At 39.3% G+C, this 10,817-nt stretch overlaps 2 protein-coding genes across 2 annotated transcripts in view; both read left to right on the forward strand.

Annotated features, from left to right (window-relative positions):
- The window catches only part of LOC146672608 (uncharacterized), a 322,020-nt gene that overhangs the window by 91,795 nt on the left and 219,408 nt on the right, over positions 1 to 10,817 (forward strand). The window lies entirely within an intron of this gene.
- LOC146672612 (uncharacterized) lies at positions 8,000 to 10,564 on the forward strand. The gene is made up of 4 exons (XM_085401332.1): positions 8,000 to 8,129; positions 8,385 to 8,486; positions 9,479 to 9,557; positions 9,719 to 10,564. The coding sequence occupies exons 1-4, from the start codon at positions 8,011 to 8,013 to the stop codon at positions 9,929 to 9,931; spliced, it is 513 nt and encodes a 170-aa protein (XP_085257458.1). The 5' UTR covers positions 8,000 to 8,010; the 3' UTR covers positions 9,932 to 10,564.

A 10,817-nucleotide genomic window follows, 5' to 3' on the forward strand; every position in this document is an offset into this window, starting at 1 on the left:
TTTCATGTGGATGTGTCACTGAGACACTTTCCACATCCACAGCTCACAAAATGGGAAAACTATAGAAGTATAACAATGAAGAAGTTACTATGTTACGGGTCCCAAGGATGAAGACCTCGATGACAAATATGTTACCTGTAAAAGCAGGTGAAGAGCAGAGTAAGGAAGACACGATGCGTCTCTGCTTTCCTCCAGAACGTGTCTGAGTCTGATTTATTTCACACAAATAAATGCTATAAAACACTAAACATGAGCTTTCAATATACTGTTCAGCTGCTTCCTCATTCACATCAATTACATTTACTTATTTCACAACATCAGTGAAATATACTCTTTTTAACTGGTTCAGTTTCTCAAGTTCACACTTCTTTCCATAACAGCTACATCCTTTTATCATATCAATAAACACATCACATTGTCTTCTGCAGTGTCTTACTGGCTAAACAGTTCTATTCAATAACAGCATTGGTAAATACATTACATTTGTTCCCTCCAGTAATTTACTGGCAAAATCACTATTTAGTGCATCATGAAACACAGCTTGTTGAATCAACCCATGAATGCCTCTGTTAGCTACACAGAGTTGCTCAGAGTGCTTGTGTTACACTAGCTAATCTACTCAGTCACTTTAACAGAACTATTAACATTCACATCTCACAGAACTGATTTGATTGGAGCATTACAACACGTTTGCACAGAGCATAGGAGCGCACTGACTCTGCTTCACGAGCGCTCCACCTAACGAGCGGGCTCGCGGTGCGGTCGCGCGGGACACTCCTCTGGTTTTCTCCCGTGTTTACATATAAATAACTTTGGCGGACCGCCTTAACTCTCCCATTCACATTAACCTGGGTAACCATGGTGACAATAAACAACATTTTCGGTGCGAGCACCGTGTACCGACCTGTAAAAGCAGGTGAAGAGCAGAGTAAGGAAGACACGATGCGTCTCTGCTTTCCTCCAGAACGTGTCTGAGGAAGCAGCGGAAGGTGGGCTCCACTTACTGCTCCCCGAAACCCCGGAGCAAGCACCAAAGTTCCGCCCTCACTGCTTTCTAACATAAAATGAATCCCTGTTACATGGATTTTCTATCCTCTTAAAGAAACTGAAAATAAATACATATAGCAATGAAAAATGTCCCGTTACATGAGTGTTTTACACAAAATAATATTCATGTGGTCATTCCCTCACAGGGGTGCCACAACTACACTGCTGTTTTGACAGAGACACAGTGTGTTTATCTAACTTGGCTGAAGCCAAAGTTCTCCAGACAAATTCAGTCTGTTTCTGCCAAGTGTGAATTCACTGGATGAGCGCCAGATACACAGAATCAAAAAGGGATAAATTACTTTTCTTATGTCATGTTCCCGTCACAAACTGGCTCAAGGAGAGGGGAAGCAGGAGTCCACAGATGAAATGTTCCTATAAATAAAGTGGAATTTATTCAAACTTTACCAAAACTTCAACACATCAAATACAAGCAGTTCAGCAGGGAGTGGATGTGTGTTGCATGTGCCAGGTGGATGCAGAGAGAGGCCAGGGCCACGTTCAAACCTGAACACGCTGCACAGTGTTTTGTTCCATTTGTTAGGGATGAATGAAATGCTTCCTTGAAAGGATGTGTGCAGTCACCAGTGGGCGTGGAAGCATGTGCGCCCTCATTTGGTGGGTGTGCAAGAAAAGTCCTCCTGTCACACAGCAATGCCTACATAAATCACACCACTCTGCTTAAAATAATAATGTTTAGTGAAGCAGGTGAAGCAAAGGGCTGCTTTTAATAGGCTGGGAGACCCAGGTGTGCTGCTTTAGCTGCTGAGCCTCTTATGACAGAACAGCGGAGAGTGGTAAGAAGGGAGGAGGGGGTCTGGCTGTGTTTGTGAACGATAGATGGTGTAACTCTGGGCATTTATCTATCAAAGAGACGCTATGCTGTAAGGACATTGAGCTGCTAGCGGTTAGCATGAGACCGTACTATCTACCACGAGAGTTTACACACGTGATTATGATAGCTGTGTATGTCCCGCCCTCTGCTAACGCTGCAGCAGCCTGTGAGGTCCTGCACACTGTAACCAGCAGACTCCAAACACAGCACCCTCAGGCCCTTTTCCTGATCTCTGGGGACTTTAAAGATGATGTAACCATTTAATTATGGTTACATAATTAATTATGTAATTAATTATGCAAAATGCAAAACGCTCAGCTGTGTCTCCAATCAAAGCTCTGTAACTTCAGAGGTGATGTTCATATGTTGACTAATGGTTTTCTTTCATTTTTGATGTACTGCAGAATATTTGTATAAAATCCAGGCCAGGAAAATCTCCTTCATGTGTTTCTGTGTTTTGTCTTCAGCTACGTTGACACAAAGGCCTCTGCTGTGACGCTCACACCTTTGATAAAGTCTGGAGAGTGTCAGCTTCCTGTTTATAGATACAAAAATATGTAATGTTGTGAACTCTGGCCGCAGCGGCGCAAGAAAAAGGAGAATTACGGGAAGCACTCACAACAGGTAAAATCAAAATAACAAAGTAAAGTAGGATAAAATAAAAACAACAAAAGAACAACACAATATACTTCCCCGTACTGTTACTGCTAACCTCTGTTAACCTAGTAACTCTTACCTTCTAACTGACAGCTGGTCAATAAACGAGCTCCATAAACGCTCCATATTCACCTTTACATGGAATATAAAGGGAAAAGAAGAAACACAGTGCTGTGTCAGCGTTAGACATATAGATATATCCTTGCTTTTAATACATTTGAAGGTGGGTGGGAGAGGTGCTTCTCCGCGTAGTCTACGGTCTCTTTGGGATCGGTAAAGCTTTTCCTCACATCACCATGGGTCACTAACAGCTTTGCAGGGTATAGCAGTCTGTACCTGACGCCGGTCATCCCACGTAGTCTTCCTCTCATATTTGCAAATGCGGCTCTGCGTTTCCAACAGAGGGAGGGAAATCTGGGAGGATGTTTATTTTAAAAACCCTTATACATCAGGTTCTTGTTCTCTGCAGCTTTCAGCAGAATTTCCTCACCAATGTGGTACACTCAAAAAAATGAATGAGGTGGATTGTTCAGTGTATATTAATTATTTATTTTCATTTTACTTAAAATATATGTTTTTGTTAAGTTAACATATGTTTTTCTAATCAAGTCTATGTAATTGTGTCTATTATTCAACGTACATAATACTAATGTGTTACTTGATGGCATAACATTTAAGTCAAGTCAATTAGGATCGATATACCTTGTATATCCACAAGGTGGCAGTAATGCAAAAACAGTTGTAATGAAACCGCGAAGAACAAGAAGGTTTCACGGCTTGGGCCTGCTCATGCGCAAGACTTCAAATTTAACTTAAAAACGTTGTTTTGGCGCCAAGCTGCTGTTTCTTTGAGAGGTAAGACCATTTTTTTCTTTGACTATGTTGTGTAGTATCTATATGTCGAGCATGGTTATATTTTGCATTTGTCTTACGAGACATGTTATATCGTTTGCGTGCGCTTGTTCTACATTAGTTTTACTGGGTCCTGGACATGTTTTTTTGTTTTATTAAGGGATTAGCTACAGGGGTTCATGGGGTTATTTTTTCAAGGGGTTATTTTTTCATTTGCTTTCTTGGGATTCCTTTACTGTAATCCAAGAGTCGTAAATATCGAATAGGATAGCAAGGATAGCATAAAGTGACATTTAAAATCCAAAAAGTCAAGGGCGAAAGCCACTGTGACACCATTGTTATGCTCTATCAGTAATCTGTATTATGTAAAAATGGTCTGTAAATACAGCATGTTTCCTAGCGGAGTTATACATATCAACATAGTTATAAATTACAGTTTGTTAAATCACACACTTAAGTTTTTAAATAAAATTATTCACGACATATGAGTGGACAGACCTGGTGATAATTGCTTCTATAGAAAGTTAGCACATGGCAGTGTCAATCTCTTGCTTTTCTTCTGAGTAGTATTTTATTTAGTTGTAATTCAAACAATAATTTGCTTCTTGAAATTAAGTAATGAATTTCTTGTTTTACTTTATAAATCTCAGATCCTGCCTTTACCTGCTCCCTCCTATACTGATGTGGTGTATGTGGTACTGCTGAGCTTGTATGTGGTATGTGAACTTTTAAAAACAAAACTGTTTTATAAGTTAAGTTTTCTTTTGTGACCCATCCCATGCCCCTGTTATTTCGTCTCCAGATCTGAACCACTGTAAAGGTTGCAGTTCAAGGGCCTGAGGTATGAAATTCTTTTCAGATCAGCTGTGATCAGTATTTTTTGGAACTTGATAAATAACAATAAAAGCTGTAATGGCTCCATTAGCATTTTGTGTAAATGTTTGTGTTAAAATTATAGCTTTAATGAGGTCTTTCTACTTTAGTTTTAGTTATAAACTATGTATATGTGTACATATAGTATGTATATTTACAGTACAGTATGTTGTGTTTGTTGATATGTTTTCAGGTGGAAGCAGAATATGTGAGGGTTACTACTGCTCCACTTGTTCCAAGGCTTTTTACACAACTTGACCAATACACTGACCAGCTCATAAAAGTCTTCAAGAAAAAAGGAGGCGTTGCAGGGAAGAAAATTAGACAAACTTTGGCCCCAGCCACACAGGTGCGTTATTCTGTTGGTAGCAAAATATTATGGCTAATAAGATCATTTTCAAATTTAAACAGCTAGTGTATGGTAGCTGCACAGTGCACTTACATTTATATTAAGCAAGACAAAGTTTGGTACTCAAAACGTTGGAAAACTTAAATTACCTAAACATGTGTAAAATTTGATCCCTCAATTTCGGGTTAAACCAGAAGTGAATGTTTTTATGTTAAAGATCAGTTTTTGAATGCAAAAAAAGATGATGTATTAGTTTGTCTTTACCTCCATTATGGACATATATAATGTGGTGGAAACCCTGCCCAACAGGTTAACTATTCATGTCCATGTGATGATTAGTTGGTCTTGTGTTCATGTCTATCTGTGCAGTGGATATGTCATTCATTTTGCGTATAATGTGAGTTTGTGTCATCCTAAAGTATTTCTGTTCTCTCTTCCTGTATCTCTGCCACTCTCTGCAGAAGGAAACTATTGAAAAGGGGAGGGAGTGTGTCCTCAGGGCACTACCTTTTTACCTGAATGAAGACCCAAGCATCCTCTTCAAAGAATAATTGGTTGGTAATTTTAGTTTAGTTTTTTATCTGTATTAAACCAAATTTTGAATAACTTATGTTGTTGCATGTTGTAATGTTGTTGTTGTAATTTGCATGGAACCTGTTTAAATGTTTTGGGAAATCTTCTTGTATACCCAAACTATTTATATTTATTGTTGAATCTGTAGTCTGAAATAGTGGCGCACTGGGGTGCATGTTCCTAATATTGTGTTTACTTCATTAAACTGGATGCCATTTTTCTATGTTTTTGTGTCTAAGCTACAGCTGTTCAGAGGGAGCTGGAACAAATTACCCTTGCTATCTTTACCATCGAAAGAGCTGATGCCAGCACTCCTCCAGCCGATGTGGGTATAACCATCTAGTGTGTCCTGCATGACCTGGAAGACCTGGCCTCTGCATGTGCACTCTTAATGGGTGGGATATATGCACTGAATCTCAGTTAACCTCGAGACTGAAAGCTTTCTTTGAAGTACTTCAGAAGCTCTTCCTTCATCTGTATGCCAGCAGACTCTTGACCAAGGTACAGATGCTCAAGAATAAACTGAACGAATAAGCCAACCCTTAATTTGGTTGATGAATGTTCTGTCAGATGGACAGAAGTTTTTCGGAGGCTGAATGGGAATAAAATGGTAATTTGTAAATGACAGATAAAGGGAAAATTACATTTAAGAGAAATTTAGAACATTTTGAAAAGTTTGTAAACTACTACAATTTAAGAGATTTTACTCTTGTGGGGGGGATTTAATTGAGAGATGATACTGCACCATTGTGCTACATTGTGTGCATTGTAAAGGTAATTGCAATACATATTAAGAATAAGGGTAAGTTAGGAATACAGGATGAATGTATATTTTGCGGACTTTTAAAGACGAACAATTGTTTCCAGGTTAAAATGTTTACAACTCAAGCTTTTTGCCCAAACACTGGTAAAATAAACGTTGACAGTGGCAAGTGTTAAATGGTTACTGCTGTGCTGTTGCAACAAAACTGAACGCTGACAAGCTGTTTTATTGTTAGACCATAATGTTGGCATGTTTTATTAAAGTTTTATTTGGGATGGTGATATAATTTTCTTTGGTTGCTAATATCAGTGGACTATTTATTATTATTATTGTTATTATTATTACATTAATTTTTTTAATTGTGGCTGTTGAGGTGGACACTTCACTTTGCATTGTTAAAGGAAAGCACTTCATTGGCGTTGTGTTACTGGACTGACCCTAAGCAATCATTGCAAATAGCTACTTTGCTATTCATTTTAGACACTAAAAGAAAAATCACTCCAGACCTTACTAGCATCACATGTGCATAACTCAAGTGTCATCTTATCTTTTTTTTTTTTTTTTTTGCCTGTCCTGTTTGGCTCTTTTGCCATCAGAATTATTGTCTAAAGGCAAAGAAAGATGCCCAACGGATTTACTTTACCAAATTGAGTGTCATCTTATCAATGTGTTATGTGGTCTTCAATGTTTTTTTTTCTTCTATTTCTGGCAGATACAGACATTTAATTTAAAATCTTGATGTTGCATCTGTCTACATACTGTTAATTACTAACCCTAATGAGCTGTTGTGTTTTATTTTGGACTGGGTTTACACAAATGCTCACTGAATGTGTTGGCAATAAAAGAAATTTAAAAACATAAGTTGGATGTACTTAATTCATTTGTGTGGAACCTGTTGACAAAATAGATTTATGTAAAACTAATTAGTAAAGCACAAGGTGGCTGAAAATATAATATTTGAATTAATATAACTTAAATTTAACATTTTACTGCCACAAATAAGAAATGTGTTGAAGTAACTAATCTAAACTATCTAACCTGTAAATATATCATTGTTAAGGTTCAAAATATTGGGGATGGAGACAAGAGAAAAACCACAATAACAACACTGGTCCGGTCGGGTTGAGTCAAACGATGATTTTAATGATCACACACGTGGGAGATGGACACTGATGCAGACAGCCTCGGATCTCAAAATGGTGGAGCATTGCTCAAACTCTTATAGCCTCTGGTGCCTCCACCTTATCATAAAAGCCTAAACATTCACATGCTTTCTCTCACACAGCGCCTAAGCTACGACCTTGGCTCCCTGTTTATCTGCTCCTGCTGAGATGGGGCAGAAAACTCCAGCATGTTCTCTTCTAATCAGACAAATAAGGCGATGACTTTCTGCAAACAGTATTTCTTATAACTCAGCAGTATAATGCATCATAAAACAATATCCTTCATCCACAATAAATCAGCAGTCTACTTTAATGCAAATCAGTTTAACTAATGCAATAGTTATCAGCTTCTTGTAATTCAGGAGAATAATGCAAACTAAAACTACATAATAATTCACAATCTTTAATTAGGGGTATAACATGGCATAAAATAATATTATAATCTAACAATCATCTATGTTCATACAACATAACTTGATTTAGTTAGTCTTAAATATCTCTTGTTAATCTTAAGTATTTTTTTTAAATTAGATGAACTAAAGATTTTTGCTTTAAACTAACATAATGCAATTTCGTGGAACCTGTTGACAAAATAATTTTAATTAAAGTCAACGTTTCATTTTTCATGATGTGTTTGTGGACTGTAGGTTGTTTGGATAGAGATGAGATGTACTCAGCAGTCTGTCTCTAATGTTTAATGAAATGTTCTGAAGATGATAATAACTTGTGATTTTCTTTTGAATGAATCTTTAATCGTGTTGTAGGGCCTCTGACTCTCATGAAGATTTTCACATCAATGTGCTTTTCACAAAGATATTAACAATGAAAATGACGTGCAGCCCTGACTTTAATGTGAACTCACTGAGTGTTTGTGGTTTACCTCTCAGACTGACTGAAGATGATGATGGAGGAAGAGGAGGACAGAGCAGAGTCTGCAGGGTCCAGCTGTCCGTCTGTGAGGAGTGACCGGTCCAAAGGTCGAAATCCAGAGTTCAGTGGTGAACCTGGAGCAACGAGGTCAGAGAGCTGAACTCACTGAGTAACAGAAATAATTCTGCACTGACATTATAATCAGTGTTGACTCTGGTTGATTGTCTGACTGTGTTTGTGAGCTGAGAGGAAATGAAAATGAGTTTGTAACAAAAATCAGTTTTGTCCAGTTTTCCTGTAAAAAGCTGAACTCTAATCTAAGAGGATGTTACTGACAGGAAACAGCTGCATTATCTGCAGTCTGTGTGATCACAGCTGCTTCAATCATGTTTGTGTCTGCAGAGGTCAGAGGTCACAGTCTGCAGGGTCCAGCTGTCCGTCTGTGAGGAGTGACCGGTCCAAAGGTCGACCTCCACACTTCAGTGGTGAACCTGGAGCAACGAGGTCAGAGAGCTGTGATGACTCCGTTACATGTTTGTGTTTCCTGGATAAATATGACCTGAAACATCCTCAGATTGTTACAAAGATTCATTAAAAAGAAAACAATGAAAGAGAAAAGATCCAAATGTTCGACTTGGTCATTTGCTGTTTGAGGACAGTGATGCTCATATCTGTGGGGAAAGTGTGACCTGAGTGGGTTCATGTTTGTCTTTAAAGAACAGAGCTGCTCTGATTCTCTTTGTGTCTGATCTGTTAAACAGTCTGAGAGGTCACACAGAGACCCAGCAGCTAAAGCCTGGATCATACTGGCTGCTGTTACTCCATCAGGACAACACTGAACCACAGTGGTGTGGATGTAGTGGATACATCCCACCATACTGATGCTCAGAGTTAACCACAGGGAACAAAACCAGATGTTACCTTCAGATTGTGACCTTTGGAGTGGACGATGCAGATTTCAATAGAGAATAAATGTTGTTGTTTTTCAGCTGTGAAGAAAGAATCTAATTTTCTGAACTTAAGAATTTATGATGCTGGAAACAACATGGAGACTATAACACAACATTTCCACTGTGTTCATAGAATGAATGTAAAACTGTCAGACATTCATTAAATATGCAAAATGTCTACAGAAGCATCAGAGGGTCAGACGTGAAGCACTCAGTGATTTTGATCAAATGACTCATCAGTTATTGATCTGTACTACACTGATCTACCACGTTAGTAAAGCTGGTGTTCTGGTGGTGGAGGGAGACTCGGATCATGTTCTGGTTTTGGAGCAGTGATCTGCTGATGGTTCAGTTTGATGAGCTTCTTCAAAATCATCCCTGACATCACCACTGAAAGGACGTCCATGAAAACAGACTGAAAATTACTGATATGTTCACAATCTGAGAGTTTAAAACTTGACAGACTTGATTCAGATGAAGTTATTTGAGCAGAAACTCCTGGATCTTTATCCTGTGTTGATCTAATCCTTCATGGTTCCTCCACAGAGTGGAGCAGCAGAGCTCAGAGGTTCCCAGTGGTCAGTCTGCCCAGCAGCATCAAACACAGCTGGACTCCATATTTATGGTCTGTACATGTACAACAACTACTGTTACATCTGTTCTGTTCACAGTCATCTCCATGCTGCTCTTTGTAGACCAGTGGATCGTCAGTGTGTCCAACATGGATCTGATGTTTGGCTCCATGATTTCAGTCTGATTGGCTCATTCATAAATATTCTGTTCCAGCTGCTGGAGGACAACATCATCACTTTTGTGAAGAACGAGCTGAAGAAGATCCAGAAGGTTCTGAGTCCAGATTACCCAGAATGCTTAGAGAGTCAGAGGAGCAGCAGCAGAGAGGCATTTGTGAAGATCACAGTGGACTTCCTGATGAGAATGAAGCAGGAGGAGCTGGCTGACCGTCTGCAGAGCAGTAAGAGGATTTATCTAAAGATTTAAGCTGCTGGATAAATGAACATTTTCCAGAGATGGAAGATGGAGCAACATGTTTTAAAGATTAGTTCTTTTTGGAATTGAGTGTTTATTTTTCTTCTCATTCAGAACTTCAAGCTGCAGTTTGTCACCGTAACCTTAAATCCACCCTGAAGAAGAAGTTCCAGTGTGTGTTTGAGGGCATCGCTAAAGCAGGAAACCCAACCCTCCTGAATCAGATCTACACAGAGCTCTACATCACAGAGGGAGGGACTGCAGAGGTCAATGATGAACATGAGGTCAGACAGATTGAAACAGCATCCAGGAAACCAGACAGACCAGAAACAACCATCAGACAAGAAGACATCTTTAAAGCCTCACCTGGAAGAGATGAACCAATCAGAACAGTGCTGACAAAGGGAGTGGCTGGCATTGGGAAAACAGTCTTAACACAGAAATACAGCCTGGACTGGGCTGAAGACAAAGCCAACCAGGACATCCAGTTCATATTTCCATTCACTTTCAGAGAGCTGAATGTGCTGAAAGAGGAAAAGTTCAGCTTGGTGGGACTTGTTCATCACTTCTTTACTGAAACCAACGAAGCAGGAATCTGCAGCTTTGAAGACTTCCAGGTTGTGTTCATCTTTGATGGTCTGGATGAGTGTCGACTTCCTCTGGACTTCCACAAAACTACAATCCTAACTGACCCCAGAAAGTCCACCTCAGTGGATGTGCTGCTGATAAACCTCATCAGGGGGAAACTGCTTCCCTCTGCTCGCCTCTGGATAACCACACGACCTGCAGCAGCCAATCAGATCCCTCCTGACTGTGTTGGCATGGTGACAGAGGTCAGAGGGTTCACTGACCCACAGAAGGAGGAGTACTTCAGGAAGAGATGAGGAGATGAGGAGCA

This window comes from Rhamphochromis longiceps, linkage group LG3, assembly GCF_057381845.1.
Source record: "Rhamphochromis longiceps isolate RC_006_pf linkage group LG3, R_longiceps_female_GT1.1, whole genome shotgun sequence".
NCBI classification, from domain to species: Eukaryota; Metazoa; Chordata; class Actinopteri; order Cichliformes; family Cichlidae; genus Rhamphochromis; species Rhamphochromis longiceps.

Excerpts from the sequence above, each read along its gene's own strand:
- LOC146672612 (XM_085401332.1), top strand. The coding sequence starts at position 8,011 with ATGATGATGGAGGAAGAGGAGGACAGAGCAGAGTCTGCAGGGTCCAGC. Across the intron at positions 8,487-9,478 it reads GGTGAACCTGGAGCAACGAG|AGTGGAGCAGCAGAGCTCAG; the intron begins GTCAGAGAGCTG and ends GTTCCTCCACAG. Across the intron at positions 9,558-9,718 it reads AGCTGGACTCCATATTTATG|CTGCTGGAGGACAACATCAT; the intron begins GTCTGTACATGT and ends ATTCTGTTCCAG.